The 21,542-nt window shown below is 32.5% G+C and overlaps 1 protein-coding gene across 1 annotated transcript; it reads right to left on the bottom strand.

The window, feature by feature from the left end:
* Positions 1–973: 973 nt before the first annotated feature.
* On the bottom strand, positions 974–5,704 carry LOC132612074 (CASP-like protein 1C1). Its single transcript, XM_060326417.1, has 4 exons — positions 5,514–5,704; positions 4,455–4,557; positions 3,149–3,274; positions 974–982 (listed from the first exon to the last, which is right to left on the bottom strand). The coding sequence occupies exons 1-4, from the start codon at positions 5,702–5,704 to the stop codon at positions 974–976; spliced, it is 429 nt and encodes a 142-aa protein (XP_060182400.1).
* Positions 5,705–21,542: the final 15,838 nt, after the last annotated feature.

The following is a 21,542-nucleotide window of genomic DNA, read 5'->3' as shown; positions in this document are numbered from 1 at the left end:
TCCCAAGCCCTATTCAAGTCAAAATCAAGATCAAAACAAACGAGTTGTGTGAAAATAAACCTGGCAACCATAAGAAAACACGATAGAGGACAGAAACCCTCAAAAATCCTGTGTACAACAGTAAACGTTGTTAATTAGACTGGATAGCAGAACCCTAAAAGGCGTCGCCATTTCTCTTGAAAGATGAGAAGAGGAGTCAGGTGAATGGAAAATAAGAGTGGGCGGGTGTTTAATAAACTTCCACCCTTTTATTTTTTTAAACCTCCCCCCCCCCCCCCCCCCCCCACCAGTTTTAAAAGTTTTAAATTACCCCTCCCTCAATTTAAACCAAATAATGATCAAGTAATATAAATAACATATGTAACTCAATAAAATAGTTATTTAGACTAATTTAAAATTTAAAACTCACAAATTTAAAATATTAGCTTCAAAACGAGACTAATATTGATATAGTCCCGGAGGATATTTAAGAATGTGAAAAATGCAGTCAGAAATAAGTCATAGTTCATACGTCGTCTTGATTAACAATTTTCCCGAACTAGACGGAGCAAGACATGTATTTTCTTTTTGAATTATATTTATGAAATTAAATAACTCGTAATTTCTTGTAATTGTTATTTTTTTAGGAAAATAATAATTAAACGTCAATCCTTGCAATTTTCTCGGGATTTTAAAATTTTTAATTTTTTTTTTAAGGGAATCCTTACTCTGTCTTGGACTAGGAAAATTTGAAAATTAAAATACGCGTTTTATGAGGTGAAAATTAGGTGTCAACAACTTACATAACTTTTTCACCCCACAAAAATTTATATTTTCGCATCACAATATCCCAAAAGTTTTACCCCCGCTCGGCATAACTTACTTATGTCGGGCGGCTATGAAATACATTATGTCTTCCCTGGCATAAGTTGTGTAACCCTTATAACAACTTATGCTGCATAATGTATTTCATAGCAACACAGAGACCCACACACTAGATAACCTATGTCAAGAGGAGTAAAAGTTCAGTTCAGAAGATAAAAACTCAATAAATGTTACACAACTTATGTGGTAAGAGTGGCTCCGTGGGCGAGCAATACCATTGCCACCTGATCTTCTCTCCCCGGCCATAGTTTCGTTTTCCAGTTGGAAGGCAGTCTCACCTACTTTCCTGAGTGAATGTCATCAACCTTGAGCCTTGCACCCCTGTTGAAGGGGAGATTGTAGAGTAGTCATTTCACGTATACTTTCACATTGAAAAATCTAAGGTCTTCATCCATAAAGGAAACCTTCTAGAAGTAGGAGGTGATCTCATCTTTGTCGCCCTCACTTTGTAACCCTATTGAGCAAATAAATATCACAAGCTTCCTACTTGATTTATTATTTTGTCTCGTTTATTCTACGCCAATTATATATTTGTTTTAGTTTACGTTTCACGGTTTGACCACAAGATAAAAGACTTTGATCGGATACTATTCGCTTGTCTTTAACTCTATACAAATTTAATTGTTAGCTAGAAACCATTTTTAGCGGCAAACAATATCTTCAAATGGTCAATACTCTCAACTTACATACTTTGTATAAAGTATCAAATTAAAGTTCTTCATGTCTAGTTTTCAACACTTCAAATTTTTTTTTATCTGGACATTCCTATGAAAAATAATGATCTTTTTACCTCAGTCTGTATGGTCGCCTAGGTGACTGCGATGCGCCCCATTGCGGTGGGACCTCACTATAATTGACTACAAATTGAACGCGTACGGTTCCTCAATAGGTAACCCAGACACGGGGGCGTAGGAGGAGTCATACAAGATACTAATGACAACTGGATCATCGGTTATATGAAAAGCATTTACCATATTTGAATCAGCTTTATTTAATATGGAAAAATCTATATCATCTCACTTAGAAATTGCGTTTAGGATTCAACAACTAATATATCGACACCTCGCACCAAAAAAGTCAATTATTACCTACGTCATACATATACTATTAGTTTTAGTTTTAAAAATAAAAATGCATATACTATTATGCATTTACGGACTAAAACAAAAAACACAACATAAATGAATAAAAGAATATTAGGGGTGGGCGTTCGGTTTTTCGGTTCGGTTTTATCAAACTTCGATTTGGCTATTTCGGGTTCGGTTTTTTGAAGGTGGACACCGAACACCGAACCAAACTAGTTCAGTTTGGTTCTTTCGGTTTCGATTTTTTAAAGTTCGGTTCTTTCGGTTTCGATTTTTTAAAGTTCGGTTCGGTTCGGTTCGGTTTCGGTTTTTTCAATTCGATTTTTTTGATATAATATTAGAAGCGATTCCATTGACACTAATTTATATTCTCAAAAGCAATAAAACATAAAACTGATAAATTGAAATCAAAATCAAACAAACAGGATACACAAGAACAGAAAACTATAATTATGATATAGGATTACTAGGTGTTATATACATACCGTAAGAATAATTAAGAAAACAAATAAAGGACATACATTAATCCTAAAGACACATCCTAGTTACCTTTCTTTGTTAAGGATATTTGATTTTCTCAATTGAAGTGCAAAATTAGGGATACAAATGCAAAAGAGGACTTATTACAATTGGGTTTTTTTTGCTTTAAACTTAATGGGCCTGGACTATTTTAATTTATTTTTTTGGTAATGTATTAAATTTCGGTGCGCGTTCGATTTTTTGGTTCGGTTTTATCAAACTTCGGTTCGGCTATTTCGGTTTCGGTTTTTATACGGTGGACACCAAACACCGAACCAAACTAGTTCGGTTCGGTTCGGTTTGTTGAAGTTTCGATTCGATTCGGTTCGGTTTGTTGAAGTTTCGATTCGATTCGATTCGTTTTTTCGGTTTTCGATATTTATGCCCAACCCTAAAGAATATTCGTATATTTATGTCAACAATATAGCGCTTAAATTACTAAAAGATCAAGAATAAAGATAAGCCTATCAAAAGAAAAAAGAAAGAAACCTCTCTTATAGTCCACTATAGCACACCAATACTAATGAATGAATAAAGCAAAAAAAAAAAAAAAAACCTTTCCTCTAATTGTCATCATCACTTTTGATTAGCAGAGGGTTGAAGATAATATGAAAAGAATAAAAGATAAGTAAGGTATTTGTGAATAATCCACAAATGGATGTGACAATAGCTCCTAATACTTTTGAGCAGAAAATTGGAACAAAACGGCAAATGGGTTGCCAGCTTGATTGAATATTTCCATTCTTGAGAAGAGAGTAAGTCTCTAATGCTGCAGCACAACTTGCAACAAGTATCATTGCAATAACCTAGAGATTAAAACATAATTAGGAATAATAGAAGATTTAATTATGGAGAAAGAATTAATATAAAGGTGTATTTCAGCTAAAGGGTTGAATGCATGATGATATGTTAATATAGTTATTGGTGTATTTATTTAATTAAAAATCTTGAAGAGTTAAGAGAATTTTGTCAAACAAATTACAGCACACGTTTATTTTGTCCAACTAACACTCAGACATTGTTATTACTATCTTTCGTACTAAAAACATTCCCCGATTTGGTAATGTTATTATAAATCTTAGACATTGCTTTTTTCCAAAGAATATTTTTCATTTACCAACCAAACAACAAAAAATAATTTTCAAGAAAAATTTATTCGTAGAAAAAATTCCCTTAGAAAATAACTTTTGTCACCAAACACTCTTATTCATAATTTTCCAAAAGCCGCAGTAAATATATACTCTTTTAACTAGAGATTGAGCAATATAGACTTTTGAGGATTAAATTCTGAAAAGTAAACTATTAAAAGATGTATTTCTTATTAAATATACAAGCAAAAATAGGAGGAAGTTAAATGGAAAAAGAAAAAAAAAAAAACAACGGGAAAAGGTGAGAAAAAGGCACAAACAGAGATATAGAAGGTTAAGAATTTCCCATAAAATTTTAATTATTTCTATTACGTACTGTTAATAATATTAAGTAATACATATGGTCTTTCTAAGTTTTCAAATAAAAGATGGAACTTTTGAGTTTCACAAAAGTGGTATGCGTAAGTGATTTTCGCCTAAGAATTATTTATTTGATTACATTACTTAAAAGGTAATTACAAGTTAACTCTATTTAATGGAGTAGCATTGATTGATAACCTAAAATAAACCATACGTGATCTGTTATACATAGTAAACACAAAATTTATTACATTGTTAGATAACTTAAATAATGAATTTAAGTTGTATACACTAATAAAATAAAATAAAATAAAAATAAGAACAAATTACACTGAAAATATAATTTTACCTCGCAGGTTACTTACCATTTATTTTTTTATTATCAATCAATGCTTTTTAAATAGAGCTACCTATACTTATCTTTTAAATAAGTTGATTAATTAATATTTTTACACTAATATGTGAAACATTTTTTTAATCTTAACTCTATTTTTTCATAGGAGAAAAAACCTGTAAATAAGAGATATAAGTCCATTACCATATCAAGAACAACGACCAACTTCCATAGAAGACTCCCATTAGGAAGAATTATAACAAGAAGGTTGTAAGCAGCTCCAAGAAAGTTCACTACTATAAAGAACCTGATAACCAAAATTATTATAAAGTTGTTAATTAAAAGCTCATCTGTAACAAGACCTGAAATTTATTTAAAATTTGAGTAATGAGTACTTTTTGTTATGAAGTAAAATATTTTGAAAATAATATATATATTGACTAGCTAGGAGTATATAAAAAATGTGCATGGTAATTTTACTTGCTGAACAATATTTCCTTAAAAATTGCAAACTAAATAAGGAAAGTAATAATTTCTTACCTTCTCTTGATCTTGATAATATTTAATAGTATATTTTTGCTCTTTGACTTTCATGTTATTAAACACTATATATATGGTCATAAGTCATATGCACACATGTCCGATCCAAACATAAGGAAAAAATTTATGTTTACAAAATATATATCTGTTACATCAAAGTTTATATGTAAGCTAATCAGTTAAAGATCTATACGCTAACAATATAAGAGAATATTTATACACTTAAATCATTTATTAGGTAATTAAAAGTAAATCTCATAATTAACATTAATTGCTATTATGATAAAAATGGTAACTATATTAATATGATGGGTTCAACTATCTGTATAACTTAGTATTTAAGTTATTTACACTATCAATGTAGTTTAACTCGCAAGAACACAAAAAATTGCTATTTTTACCAGGTTATCAATTTATCGCTAATTGCCTTGTATGTAACCTGATTGTTTTTACACTGACGGTGCACGGAACTTCAATTTCAAACTCAAATATAGAGGAAACTAAAAGGATTTGTTTTTCATTTTTGGCCCGTCGGCTGATATTAATTACTGGAGCTAGCCAAAATATACATATGTGCATTATATGTATATTTTGTGTATACAACATGTATATTACATGTGTATGTATACTTAATATAAAAAACCTATATTTTGAGTGGTCCAAAAATGTAATTAAGAAATATATAAACATATGATATGAGTTTTGAGAGGTGAAAATTCTTACTGGAAGCTGCTCCAATCCTTGTATGTTGGTTTAAAAGTGTATCCATTGTAAGAATCCTCGTAAGATGCTAAAAAAGTGTATCCATCTTTTATGTGAACCGTTTGTCTGCTATTCAACATGGTAAGTGCAGCTGCTAACGTTGTAGCAAAGATGATGAATCTTACTCCTATCGAAACTTTTGTCTTTGCCATTATATTCCTGCGAATTCTGCATTCATAAAAACAAAATAAAAAACAAGAGTTAGATTTTTCAAATAGTCATTCAACTAATAGTTATTATGTAAAAAAAAAATAAAAAAAAGGAAACAAGGTAAGTCAAACCATGCACACAAATGAATAATTGTGCATCTGTTTTTGTTTACCACAGTCCGAATTAACATCATGAGTTCAAAAATAAAGTACCTTTAGCATACAAGAGTAATTTTCAAGTGTTATTTTTTAGTTTGTTTTTTTTATTAAAATACGAAAAGAAGACAGTGAAAATTGAATGCACACAAATATTGTATGAAAGATTCCTACCGGTAAAAAAATAGTTTTGTTTTTCATAAGGACAAGAGGTTTGGTCAAAGAAAGAAATATAATGGAGTGAGAAAGAGCACAAGAAAAAGAAAAACATACAATTTGATTGCGTGAGAGAAGGAAATCCTTTAGAATTTTTTACCAAAGAAAAAGATGGAGAGGAGCGTTTAGCCTAGTAAGGAGGGGAATTTAAGGGAGAAAGAAGTTCCAATTTAGGCATCCAGCCCACTACTACGAATTTGCGCTTGGCCCAAAGCATTTTCAATTAGAAGGGTCTGAGGAAGAAATTGTAATATTTTACGGGAAAATTATCTAATATAACTGATTATGCTCCATAATTACACTATATAGCGGTACTTTTAAATAATTACAAGACATTGTTGTTATTATATCATATCTTCATTGATATACGTATCCCTAAATTGTAGGTACAATTCTTATATCGTGCGCATGCTGTTGATATATTACTAGTGTACAGAGGCGAATCCAGAATTTAAATTATGTGGATTCAATTTTAAGATTTTTAGGGTAGCGTTCATATCTAATATTTTTTATAATTTTAATAATTTTACATATAAATTTATACTTCGTGTCGAAAGTTGAACCCCTATTTATAATGGTAGATACGCCACTGCCAGTGTATATACATTGATAATGCATGTGCGCGCACAGGGTGTTGTATATGCTATGTTTTGAAAAAAAATATTGCAACATTTAAAAAAAAAAAAAAGAAAAAAAAAGGATATTGTTGTGCCTTGCCAAAAAGGGCACTAGTCTCGCTACTTGTGAAGTTTTCTAATATTTTGTCACATCAAAACCATATCATTCATAAATGTCAAAACGACACTTTTGACTGAAGCAATTTTATTCAGCTACATTGGTGAGGCACGCTTCAAGAATCACATGGTAATTAACCTTCGTGAGGAAATGATCTTCCGTAGCCACTTATTGGAATATAAAAAATGATGTTTTCAAATTTTGTGTGTTATTTTCATATATTGCATGTGTAAAAATGAACTTTTTTTTTTATAAAAAGGACATAAAACTAAAAACAAATTTAATTAACCCATTTAAATTATGGTAATAAAAGATTTTATTTACACTATTTTTGGATTTTAACACGTGATATCAAGTTAGTTACCATACTTTTCAAATCAAGTTCTTTGCACTTCTAAGGGTTAAGATACAAAAACTTTTGCCTCAAGATTCAGGCCAATTAACCAATTACCACCCTTTACCTTATTGTTTTTGTCACTGAACTTGGCGGTCTTTGGTACTTAAACCAGTACAAGAGGGGAGACAGGTTACAGGTTGTTTGAGTAATGATTTTCATTTGACATCCTCATAGCCATAGGTCCACAAGTTTCACAAATTTGTTTTGGGCAACTTACATAAATAACTGTCTTTTAATGCTTGCTTTCAATCCGTAACTATCTTTTTTAAAATTATATTTCGTAACTACTATTTGTAGCAACATGCTCTGTATTTGCATGTATTCGAATACATGCACATATTGGTAAAATAGGAATTAAATGTGGAGGGAATCCATTTAAATATGAAAACAGAATAATATCTTCCACAATTCACTCCTTTGATATTAGCTTTCATAATTCAACACGTTTCTCCTTCCTCTTTCCTTCTTCAAATTACGTAACGTAAATTCAAATTTCAAAATCATAAACTGAATAGGAAAATTAAAACGGAGTGTACTTCATTGAACGGGTAATTCGAAATACATGATTCATATTTCAAAATACACTTAAGATTCAATTGTATTTTAGTATCTTATTCATCACAACTTTTTTGTGAGGTTTTAACGATTTGTTTCAGAAATCGTCCAACTGCAGTGATAAAAGGACTTTTTTTCAGGTCTAAATTCGTTTGTTATATATTGTATTTTACTTGATTAGTCGATTTCTACACTGTTAGTTATAGTTGAATAATGATTTCAACTGAAATTTGATAATGTAATTTAGGTGGTAAGCAATCGCCTTGAATTCGTTTTTTCGAATTCAAAAATGTCTAGTTTAACAGCGTTAATTCGACAGTCTGGTAATTGAAACGACGAGAATTTTTATGTGAATTACAGAATAGATGCTATCGTTTTCAAAGAGTTTACGTTGTATGTAGATTTGGTACAAACAATAGCAAATCAGTTGAAGTCAGATACAAACATAAAAAACATAAACATCAAATACGCAATGGAAGGAAATGCCATGCCGATGGAAATAAACAACAATATGGGTGCGAAAGTGTATGTCAAATTGAAGAGCGATAACAAATAGTTCGGTGTGCATCCGTTGTGCATTACTACATCTGATAAGAGCAGTGATAACTGTGTATCCGTTGAAAGTTGTATTCAATGAGAGATGTTGCAACTTGGATACATAAATCAAATGAATGCCATGGAAACAATCGGATCTATAGACTTGGCGTCATCAAGTTGTGGCAAGGCTGTTGTTGTATTCGAAAATGACAACAATCTGGTTATCTCAAACAAGAATCAAAAAGAGGTTGTTGTTGATCAAGTCTAGAAGGACAAAGACACATTAAAGGCTGTGATGGCGAATTATGCAATTTCAAATAGATTCAATTTCCCCGCCGAGATGTCTAATGCGAAAAGGTAAATTTAAAAGTTTTATGGTGCATATAACTGTATGCATTGAAACTGTATAAGTGTGTGTATGTGTATATGTATTGTAATTAATACATGTATGCATATGTATCAGAAAAAATATAACTTAAATACATGTATTCTCAAAAAAATGTTGGTTGTTGAACTAATTAGATATGTATATATATAGCAGTATGTATTTAAATTCAAACAATGTATTCAAATAGTTTGTATCATAATAAATTTGTTTATGTATTCAACTGTTGTATCTATTCATATATTCTTATACATGTATTGAACTGATGTATGTAAACTTAATGTATTTGTATTCATGTTTGTATCTGTTGCTATACACTTGTATGCGTATTCGAAGAATGTGATTGGAAATTCACGGCGTCAAGTGTTGGTAAATCTGAAATGTTCAGAGTTAGAGAGTTTGGTGACAAACATACATGTCCATTGAAGGATAAGGTGTATTCACAACGCCATGCAACAAGTTGGTTGATAGGTGGAATTGTTAAACAATAGCCAACCATAAGAGGATACACCCCTAGTGATATAGCGGAGGATGTCAAAAATGATTTTAGTATGGATGTGTCCTACATGTTGGTTTGGCGTGCTAAAGAAAAGGATATGAAGGAGTTAAGGGGGTAAGCAGATTCTTACAACAAATTACCCGGATACCTATACATCATGGATAAAACATACCCTGGTTCAAATATAAGAATGCGGAAATCCCTCGACAATGAGTTCCAATATCTGTTTGTATCACTGTACACATTTATTAACGGTTTTGAGTGTTGTAGACCCATTGTGATAGTAGACGGGAGCCAGGGGCGGAGCCACATTGGCTCCAGGGGGTTCATCCGAACCCCTCGGCGAAAAATTACAGTGTATTTTCAAAGTTAAAATTATTTTGTTATGTATATATAGTAGATGTTGAACCCCCTGACTTCTTCGTGTATTTACCTTTTAGAATTTTTGAACCCCCTGGATGAAAATCCTGGCTCCGCCACTGACGGGAGCCACCTCAAAACAACATTCAATAGGACATTCATTTCAGCAAGCACGTTAGACGGTGCAGGTAAGTCAAATACATATATATATATAGTTGTTATGCAATGACATGAATACACTCACATACAACATTGATTATACTCAAATGAATATATTCAAACTAAATTCTTTGTTCAGTTGCAACTGTATGTGCAGATAATATACTGCCCCTAGCATATGGTGTGATTGATTCAAAGAATGATAGGTCTTGGGCGTGGTTCTTTGAGCGGTTCAAAGCTTATGGAGTTAGAGAGAACATGTGTATTTTATCTGATAGGCATGAGAGCATAATCAAAGTTGTATCTAGAATTCATCCAACTGTTCCACATTTTGCGTGCATATGGCATCTATGGGGTGACGTATGTAAGAAATACAAGAAGAGTCATGATGTGTTGAGTCCCGTGTTCTATGCAATGGCAAAAGAATACACACAGGATAAATTTGATGAGCTTATGGAGAAGGTTGAGAAGGTAGCTATTCGGGTGAAAGAATATTTGGAATTAGCTGGAAGGGAAAAGTGGGTTAGAGTGTATGCACCTGTTAACCGAGGATGGACAATGACTTTAAACATTGCACAGTGTATTAATTCAGGACTTGTAGGAGTCGGAGAACTACCTATATTTGAGTTTCTCGAAGAAGTGAGGAAGATGGAATTATAATAACCGGAAAACGGTACATACACGTTCACAATATTCGGGAAAAAATTCAGGAGTTGTTATCAATAAATAAGTATCTATGTTTACGTATGATGGTATGTTTCAGTTCAATTAGTTGAAATATAATCGACTGACATGCAGTTATATTTAGCTGTATTTGACTGTATTTGACAACTGCGGTTTCTGTATGTATTTGATGTATTTGATTATATTTCGAAGCTACAGTATGTTTATGACCATAATGATTTTATTTTCTGAACATTTATTTGTATGTATTTATTATATGTATCTATATATATTTGACTGCAACAGTGCTTATAAAATACAATGCTTTTTTGTAGGTTGAATCATAAACTGAATACTTGTACACGGTTCATGATGCAGGAAGGTGTTTCATAGTTTTCTTGAAAAACAAAACTTGCAGTTGTCGGATGGTTCAATTGGAAGAAATGTCATGCCCGCATGCGTGGGCTGTCATTAAGAAAAAACATCTTACGGCTGACAACTATTGCTCAGAATTATTCAAATCATATACCGTGGTGAAGACATATGATGTAGTCGTGGATCCTCTACACGACGAGAGTGAATGGAAGATTCCTACATACATCTCAGAGGATGTAGTTTTGCATCCAAGATACAAGAGACCTCTAGGTAGGCCGAAGAAGAAGCGTGATAAGCCGTTAGTTGAATTGCTTCTTGGTAAACGTAGACATGCTTGTAATACCTGTGGACATCTTGGACACAATAGACGTTCTTGTAATAATGAGCCTCGAAAGAAGTAATTGTTTATGTTTATAAGTGTTTACATTGTTAGTGAAATATGTTGTTGGTTTGCAATCTATATATAATATAAAGCTAGGAATAGAAAATCCTATGTAGCATCTCTCTATGGCCTCCATTGGCATTTATCTTTTTTCTCAATTTTTTGACATTTTTCTCTTCATTTCTCTATTTTACCAAATAAAATAAAATATTAAAAATTTCATCCATCCACCCATAATAAAGACTCACTCACCATTTAATAGCATTATATATGTCATTACTTCCCCTATAATTATTGTGATTACTTTGTATTAAATTTAAAAGTAAAAATAATTTATCTTTTTTTTAATTCATTCTTTGGTTTATTATTGTATTAAAGAAAGACAATCCTATATGACACCTCTCTATGGCCTCCATTGACATTTATCTTTTTTCTCAATTTTTTGACATTTTTCTCTTCATTTCTCTATTTTCCCAAATAAAATAAAATATTAAAAAGTTCATCCCTCCACCCATAATGAAGACTCACTCACCATTTAATAGCATTATATTTGTCATTACTTCCCCTATAATTATTGTGATTACTTTGTATTAAATTTATAAGTAAATTTTTTTTTTTATTCATTCTTTGGTTTATTATTGTATTAAAGAAAGACAATCCTATGTGACACCTCTCTATGGCCTCCATTGACATTTATCTTTTTTCTCAATTTTTTGACATTTTTCTCTTCATTTCTCTATTTTCCCAAATAAAATAAAATATTAAAAAGTTCATCCCTCCACCCATAATGAAGACTCACTCACCATTTAATAGCATTATATTTGTCATTACTTTCCCTATAATTATTGTAATTACTTTGTATTAAATTTATTAGTAAAAATAATTTATATTTTTTAAAATTCATTCTTTGGTTTATTATTGTATTAAAGAAAGACAATGGAAAATTGTAAGAAACTTTTAAAATTGCATCAGTCACCTCATTTCTTTTTAACAGAAATCCCATCAATTGCCTCATTTATTTATAAGTAATTACACCTTAAATATCATTTGTAACCTCCACATCCAACCACAATCCTCTTTAATAACTCTTATGAGTTTTGACCGGACCTTTCCCTCTTCATATTACCCCTCCATTTTCTTAAAAGTTTCCAGCTTTTTGTAATTGTGATTCAACGTTGTCGTTCTTTTTTTCTTTTCCTACTATCTATATGTTAGGTAGATTTATATATATATTTGATTTGTATTTGTATTTGGGGAGTTTTTCCAAATGCTTAACGTTAGAATAATAATCATCACTCTTTCCTGTTTTTGTCACCTATATTAATTGATATTAGCTTGAAATGTTGTGCTTTAATTTTTGTTTGAGGCTTTTTATGTTTGAATTACTGAAAATTGAAAATCAAAGGTGATGAAAGTCATAGTTTCCTGTATTTCTTTCTTCCCGTTATGGTTTAAAATTTTACATATTTTGTTGATTTTAGGTTTCTTATTTTCTGCAGGGATCGACGTGTGAATTTAGTGGAATTGGACTATTTTGGTTTTGAAGATATTGTTAAAGTTGTTTTTAAGAGCCAACCATTTACGTGGAAGATTATTTGTGGGAGACGGAGTCGCAATTCAAGTTTCGACTACCCATTCCTATGAAGGCGGAGCTTCATTTCTCGGTGCTGCAAAGGTCATAATATGGCCCCCTTACAAGCTCTCAAAATGTAAGTAAAACTTGATGATTTCGTGCTAACGACGTTCAATATATAGTAGAGAGAGAGAGAGAGAGAGAGAGAGAGAGAGAGCGGGAGGAGATGACAGTCAGAAATTCTACAGCGAAACATCTTTCAGTGGCAATGAAGGGACAAGAAATGAAATTGGGTTTCATTTCTATTTTTGAGCTGGAAAACGAAGAGCTTGACAACTTGAGGTGCTTTTTATCTTTATAGCTTCGTTGTTTTCTTTTGGTGGATTTTCTCATGAGCAAATATTTTTTAGGCAGTGAAAGTATGAAGTTTATGAAGACTATTTTAATTTCTGGTCAATTCAAAAAATTATTCAGTAAGATTAAAAAGGAATATGACCGATGTATTATTTTATTATAAGTATTATCTAAAAAAAAATCTTGTTGATCAATTTCAAGAATTTTATCTTTAGTTATTATGTGATAATTATCTTTGGAATTTAGAAAAAAATAAAAAGATAAGGTGACAAAAAAACATGAAAGTTGAAGTTCATTTTATATTATCAGCGACTTAACAACTTTCACATTTTAATTACTTAAATTTCCACATCATGTTAATATAGCTGGCTAAACTAACCATTTTTTAGAATTTTAAATTAATATAGTTTATATAATAATAGCTTTTTCTTTGTGATATAGTCTCCCTATTTTTATAGGGTTATATTTGCCATTATCCACCTACAAAAATCTTTTAGCATTTCATAGTCATAGGGTTATATTTTTCATTATTCACTTACTCATTTTTGTTTACTTAAAGTTTTATATTTAAATTTCTAGACAATTTTATACTTAATTCAATTGGATTACAGATATAATTATCTTCAGTTTGCTAGGGATTCCTGTACAGGCTTACCTACTATGTATGAACGTTTTGAATTTTTATCTGCATAAATCTTCTCTTTTTGTCAATACCTTTTTTTTTTTTTTTTTTTTGAAACTGGTAATGTTGATTCTAATTTTGGGCAAAAGTTAGGCAGTTTTACTTTGTCATTTGTTTGACTATGAAAGTGGGAGAGTTAAAAGATTAGATATAACTTCGATCTTCCTTATAAGAATTAAGGTAAATTTACTGTATGTAATTTTCAATTGTTAGCAAATTGTACTTTTACATGTTCTATCTAGACCAAGAGTTTATAGATTTTTTTTTTTTAATTAGACTCCTTATTTGATTACTGATTAGTTTATGTCGTCAAGAAAACAGAAGGTGTTACTCACCACATTATGTAATAAGAAGTATTATTGAAACTAAGATTTTGATTAAGAAGCTACTCTAATACATAGATTATTTAATTTTTTTAAAAAAATCAACTGCGCGAAGCGCGGACTTATTCACTAGTATTGAATAAAGGAAGTCACTCTGAATACATTGCAATATTTGTGTGATAAGTTCTTCTGGAATTATGAATTGATTTCCGAATACGTATACATATGAATACACCACGTTGATCAGTACTTTGAAAAATAAGGCAATCTTATTGTGTTTGGATACTTAATTATATTCTAATTGAATGCATCCAAATGGTGGATATAGATGTTGTAAAACATGAAAAATATCACTGTGTCATCTATTTTATATCTTGGCAATGTTATATGAAGTGACAGTGTATTTATTTAGTTAAATATCCATATATAGCATTATGTATTTAATAGTGAATACAATTTTAATTAGAGAGAAATACACTGTGTTAAATACAATTAGATACACTTGTATCCGAATAAAAAATACATGTTAAACTACATTCAGATACTTTGTGTATTCACAAATCTCTTCAACAAATGTATTTGACAGTGTCCATGTTAAATACAATTACATACACTTGTTAAGTATATAATCCAACATGCACTTGCTTTTCTTAAACGGTTTGATGTATTTGACAGTGGCCATGTTAAATACAGTCAGATACACCTTGTGTATTCATAAATCTATAAAGTAATTACAAAATGTAAACTTCAAAACACTGATAAGTAGATAATCCAACATACATTTGTTTTTTTCTAAAACGAAATACATCTAAAATATATGATACACAAACAATCATAGTCTGCATTTTAAATTCAAAATTTACAAAACACTACTAATTAAGATCGATTGTTTCAACTTTGACATAATCTATGGCTGGCCTAACTAGTCTTGGTGGCACCTCGATATCGCTCATAGCAATTTCAAAGACCTTCCGTGCAGCGTAGTCTCACAGGAGTGCACTATATCTCGTAAGGAGCATCTATTCATCAATTTGTGCTAGAATACCTTCACCCGGCTCGGATATTCAGCGAATGCTGCCACATACACACCACAATCCCTGCAAAATATGATAGAAATTTATGGATGAATACCATGTATGGAAAAAAAAGGTTAAAATACAAGCAAAATACATACATGCTCGCAGGGTCTTCTTGCTGCAGATTTTCAACATACTCAACTTCAAGGTTATCATTCTGTGACATGTTCGTATATGCTGGGTGTTTTGACCAATTGATGTGCCTTGATTGTGAGTGTAGAATCCACTGATGTGTAGATAATGTGGCAGAAGGGTAGCAAGCTTGTGTATTTCACCTTTAACAATTGCATTGTGGCCTGCGGCTCAGTATGAGTTGTAGACATAAAGACGCCTGTCATAAGGATACAAAAACACATAAATACAAAAATATAAGAAACTACACAGTATTTTCATACAATTTTATATATAAAACTTATCTTAAAAAACACAAATACATAAAATACCTGTCATTGAATGAAAGTACAGCCAAAATCCGATGATTTTCCTCTTTGATGTTGACAGGTATAAGCACATTCTAACTGAATGCCTCGGCACATTTGCAAGCAACCTGTGCCCCTTAACATAATGACATATGTCATCTTCTTCTTTGGCTGCATTGGATCCAGTTTCTGGGTTGTTATAGGCAAGATAGATTTCATCAACTTTTTGCTTGAAGAGATAGTCAACAGTTGTGTATTTGTAAGTGCTCTTCTTGTCATACTTGTCTTTCTTTCGCAAGTACTAGAAAATGACGTCAATGTACCAAAAATATTGACATACAAACAGTAAGAACAACAAAAAATACATAATCTAAACCATTAAATACAGTGTATTATATGTACAAGGTATATATATTGCACCTCGTCATTCCACAGTTGGTCATTCATTGATAACTAGTAGAACCAGCTTTTGTCTTCGACTATTGTGATGCCAAAATTATACATATACGTGGCATCATGCTCAAAAGCTGCCATCTTCTTTCTGTAACGGTCTTCCTTGTTCTTTCTACAAAAGGATTACACAAAATTCATATAGTTAGTTGTTTAAAATAAACAAGTATCACTTTAAAATATAATAGGTTGAAAAACATACTTGTTTTCATGCAAGGCAAGCAGTCCCTTATGAAGCCACACACGATATTTCTCAAGAAGCTCTGTGTCAAGTGGCCCGGTGATGGGATCTTCCGCAAATGAATTCTTTTTTAAAAAAATGCGCACACGTAGGATTCCTGAACTACCTGCAAATATATAATACATATTTTAAAAAAAGTACTGTGGAATACACAAAAAGTTAAATACATTAAGACCTGTCAATAAATACATACCTGAAGCGGAGTCGTAATCCGCCATGAAGCGGAGTCGTAACCCACTGGGGGATGCATAATGATTCGTGTTTCCGGAATTTGGCTTGGAGGCAATTCGTCAGCCAAGTAAAACCGAGATATAAGTTGCATGTCCTCACCGACTTTGTGTGGCGTCTCTAAAACTGAATGATCGACGTGTTCCACGGGTATAGGTGTGTGAAAGGAGCTGAAACGGGTATCTATGTTTTCTTTTAACTAATTTTAAGTATACTTTGATGTGCTCACACTAAGTACACACTCTTATCACATGCGGTCGACACGAGCATATTAGGAAATGAAGATTCGCGTAAGAAAATGTGTAAAGAGATGGTCCTGTTGCCTTGCCGTATTTATGTGGACCCTTATATAACATGAATTCATAATGTATATGAAAGTAAGAAGACCATGTGCTTTGCGTATTTCACAGGTTGATTGGAGACTAGTTAATTTGGCCGCGCTACGAGCGGTAAGAAAACATGTCATCAAAATTTTAAAATAGTTAAATATCAAAATATTTTAAAACATGTCATTATATTGAATTTTAAAATAGTAAATCTGAAAATATTTATAAATTGAAAGTCCAAAAAGTTATTTTCAATCTTCAAATTCTAACCGAATAATATCGATGACACTGTCTTTTTTTCTTCTTTAATAAGCATGTAAAGAAAGAAAACTATCAAGAAATTTTTATCTCTTTATACGCATACGTGTATAAATCTAAGGACATGGAATTTTCACTTTGTACATTTGATAAATGTTTACAGGCATGAAAGTTTTCCTTCATTAATTAATTTTTTGAGCTTTCATAATATTTTTCTAACTTAAAATCTAATGAAAAACTGAAAAATAAAGAAGAATGAAATTTAAAAGAGCAAAGTTGAATCCATCTACGCGAAATCCACAAAATCAAGGAGTAGTGTGTATATTTCTTCTGTAATTTTTCCATTTATCTTCTTATTTCTTTTTCCTATTTAAGCTTTTCTTTGTGTTTTCTCATTTTGAGGTATCATGATCAGTTTCGTTCAGAAATATCTTTTCATTCATTCAGCGTTCACTTACCTGAATAAATTTTCACATTAAATCATTAAAAAGAAATAAAAATAACATATCCAAAAAGACAATAAGAAAGAAAAGAGTAAACGAAAAATGAAAGGAAAAGAAAGAAAAGTAGCTAGGTAAGAAATTAAAGAATTAGAAATGAGGGAAGTAACTAAAAGAAGCAACACCACAAGGACCGCAAATATATAATAATCAATGTAGTATATATTTCTAACTCAACTTATATAAATCATGATTAAGGAATTGCATTCAAAATTATATCACATTGACTAAAATACGTTGAGTAAAAGAAATTAAGGGGGAAAGAAGAGGAAGAGAGCGAGAGTAATTGAGAAAATAAAGGATATGACCCTTGGGTTTTAGCTCAATTTTTAGCTCAATTTGTCATTGGTAACGTACAATTAACTCTTCAATTGAATAATTGCAGAATACTTGCTTTTTTAACATTGAGGGTAACAGTTACAATTTTTGTAGTAACTAATTTATCTTAAGCTCTTTTTGTAAATATATATATATATATATATATATATATATATATATATGTTATATGGACTTTTATTTTTTGGAGTTGTTATTATAACAATGAATATTATTATACAAAAATAAAAAAGAATATTACAATTATAGTTTGTCAATATGTTGTCAATTATAGTTTTAAGATTTTGAAAAATATATGCTTTTAATAGATTGCTTATATGGATATCTACTTTAACAAAAAGCTATTTTTATAATTAATACTTTTTTTCCCTTTTAAGATAATCGTTTAATAAAAAACAGTAAACTACGAAACTAACAATATGTCACCTCTTTAGAGAGTCTTTTTTAAGAAAGGACTAAGATTAGAGAATAGACTGAAAAATTATATTAAAAGTTGTAGTTCATACCTTGCTTTTGGTGTTGATTATCTTGTATTCCTATTTAGGTGGCACAAAAGAGAAGAAATAAAATATAAATGAACAATATTTTCAAGGTCTTCCCTCATGTTGCATGGCTTGAAAATAATTAGCATCTTAACAAAAAGAGAAACAGTAAAACAACATAAACCATAGTGTGAAGAAATTTCTCACAAAACAAAAAATGTAACACAACTAAAACAAAAAGTTGTACGTAAAACAGGATAAAGGACTATGAATTAAAAAGATAATTCACACTTTAATCTTTATTGGATAGGAAGGATGTAAGAATGATGGTTATCAATATGTATGTACTTGTTCCCGCTACCGTATTTGTACAAGAAAACATGCAAATCACAAACATGAAAGAAGAATAGAACTAAAGTAGAAAAGAGGAATACTAAACATAAAGATAGACAAAATAGAAACCACATATCAAAAAGATAAATAAAACAGGAAGCAAACATGAAAAAGGATAAATAAATCTGAAACCAAGAAAAAAGGATTTACGTAGGGTGATTGGGGAAAAGAGAAGGAAGACGTAAAGATTTATATGGGCAGCAATGAAGAAGCAAAGAAGAAAACGTTATGTTGCTGTTAATATGGGCAGTTAAGATGGCTTTCAATGAGATTTTTCTGCTTTAATGACCTTTAAACATGGCATTTAAGATTTTTTAATTTTTGGACTTTTTAAAATAGCACATAGATTTAAAAAATAGGAAAATAGTCAAAAATTTGAGAAAAAAGATAAATATCAATGGAGGCCACAGAGAGGTGTCACATCACATTATCTATGCCTAGCTTTATATTATTGTTTAACCTTAAAATGGAGAACAATTAAATTTATGCGTGATTTCAAAGATATGTGGCTAAATTCAATTCGAAATTAGATTGCAGGATAAACGAATAAATAAATAAATAAAGAAGCGGATCTGACCCAACACTAATTATGTCTGGCCTCGGGTATGGAAACCGAGATCGGTACCCTAAGCTGAATACGTACACGATGAATAATGAAGATGAGCTTAGGAACAAATGGAAATGAACTCAAATGATTCTATTGTTTTTTATATGAACTCTTTCTCTCTTTCTGTTGCCAACTCCCTACAATGGATGGGAACCTCCACTTTATATAGTAGAGGAGTCCCAACCCTAGTACAATTCTAAATAATGGAAAGAAATCTGGTGACAGCTGTTGCCGAGATCGACGTCGAAATATCCGGTTGAGGGCGGATATTTCGGTCGTCTTCTTATGGCAGTTAACCGCCCTTCCTTTAACGCCTCATCCCAAATCGAGCTCGAAGCCTCATTCCCGATGAGTCGGTCATATCGTGCCCAAGCATAACCATGACAACGGGAAACCGAGCATGTCCGTATCCTCGGTTTTACTCGTATACAGATAGTCCCCCTATTTCCCGAGGTAAAATTATTGACGGCGGGGAATGGACCCAAATAAAGCTGAACAGCCGCCTCCAATTACATAGGACAAGACCTTCCAGTCAAAATCTTACTCTGCCCGATGCTAGGTCATCATTACCCAGCTGCCAAATCCTTTTGGGAGACCTCCTCATGTCAGAGTCCTTGATACGCTACAGGACCTCTTGATTCTCTTTCTATATAAAGCCCATGTATTCTTCCTTTTTCATGCATCTGCACTTCTTCAAATCTCACTTTGCTCCTCCTCAAAAACCTTTGCACTTCTTCAAATCTCACTTTGCTCCTCCTCAAAAACCTTACTGCGATTCCCGAATTGAGCTCGTAGTACTCCTCGGATTTTCAATCTTCCTTCATCAGGGTGTGACTATTTACCATTAAGAAAAACCTTCCACGAATATGGATCACGTCCCATTATTGACTCAAGGTGAAGATCAGCACTCGTTTACACCATCAACGAGAGCCGCTGGTTCTGATAGGGAGCTAGAATCTCTTGCTACTGGCATTCTCCCGTTGGGTCTTATCTATATGAACGACTGTAGAATTCTTCACCATTTTGATTCGGTAGAGAACTTTGAATCTTGTATTGATGATGGCGCCATTACCGTAGTCAGGGAAGATTGCATCTTAGGCGCAGATGTTGACGTTCGCCCTGTTGGGGACGGTGTGAAAATAAATCACCACATTGTCAGTTACGCGTTGTCATACACGTATCCTTTTGACATAGGGTTCACTCTCCCTGTTCATCGAGTGATCGAGGACTTCTATCGCCGGTATCGGATATGTATCGGGCAGATTGCCCCACAGGTTTGGAGACTTGTGTATTGTATTGAGAAGTTGGTAATGTGGTCGGAGTCGCCTTCACCCTTGACCATCTGCTTCACATATATATACCTCGGGTGATCCGAGGGGTAATTGTTCATATAGTTCCCAGGGGGAGTCAAATCCTGATCGACCCCGAAGACGATTATGACCGAGGGTGGCTCCATCGGTTTGTGATGATACACACAGCTCAACTTCACCGTCCATTATCTACCGATTTTCCTGAGGTGTGGAACCCCTCACCAAATCCGGTTGAACCCGAGCTTGTTACGGCTATTTTTGAATGGGTGATTGCCCTTCTCCGAGCTTCTCGTAGCGTAGGCTGTTCTTGGAGAAAGATGGCACCCGAAGGGTGAAAAGGCAAAGACCGTGATAATTTATTAATTTGATCATTTCGACCCTCATTTCCCAGTTTTATGTCTCAACCCAATGTATTTGATTTTTAGGACTTCAGACGAGGAGGGATTCCAAGGGAAAGTTAGTAGCCGAGGATGTTGTTCGGGGAAGAAAAGCATCTGCACCACCGAGGGAACCTGGGCGCAGAGAGACTCGAAGTTTCCCAGTTAGGCATTCGGGGGTTAGATCTCGGGTTCGAACCCGTCATATCATGGAGGCCCGTCGAGAAATGCCTTTTGGTGAAACTCTGCCAACAATAGTGCTTGATGAAGAAGATCTACCGGGGCCAAATATCCCCGGTTCATCTGCCTCCGGTGCAAGTCATGGGGATATCTAATCGGTATCACGCGTCATCGTCGCATCTCATGGAATAGGCTAAAGATCTCAACCTTCGACTTGCTAGGTCGGTTAAGGGTGTTTCTGTTTTACTTTCGTTTTCCAATTAGTAGCCGTAGAGTAGGGCTTCTCCCGTTTTTCCTGTTATACTGA

This window comes from Lycium barbarum, chromosome 9, assembly GCF_019175385.1.
Source record: "Lycium barbarum isolate Lr01 chromosome 9, ASM1917538v2, whole genome shotgun sequence".
Lineage (NCBI taxonomy): Eukaryota > Viridiplantae > Streptophyta > Magnoliopsida > Solanales > Solanaceae > Lycium > Lycium barbarum.
Note: the sequence above shows the minus strand (reverse complement) of the source record. Positions and strands in the feature narration are given on the sequence as shown.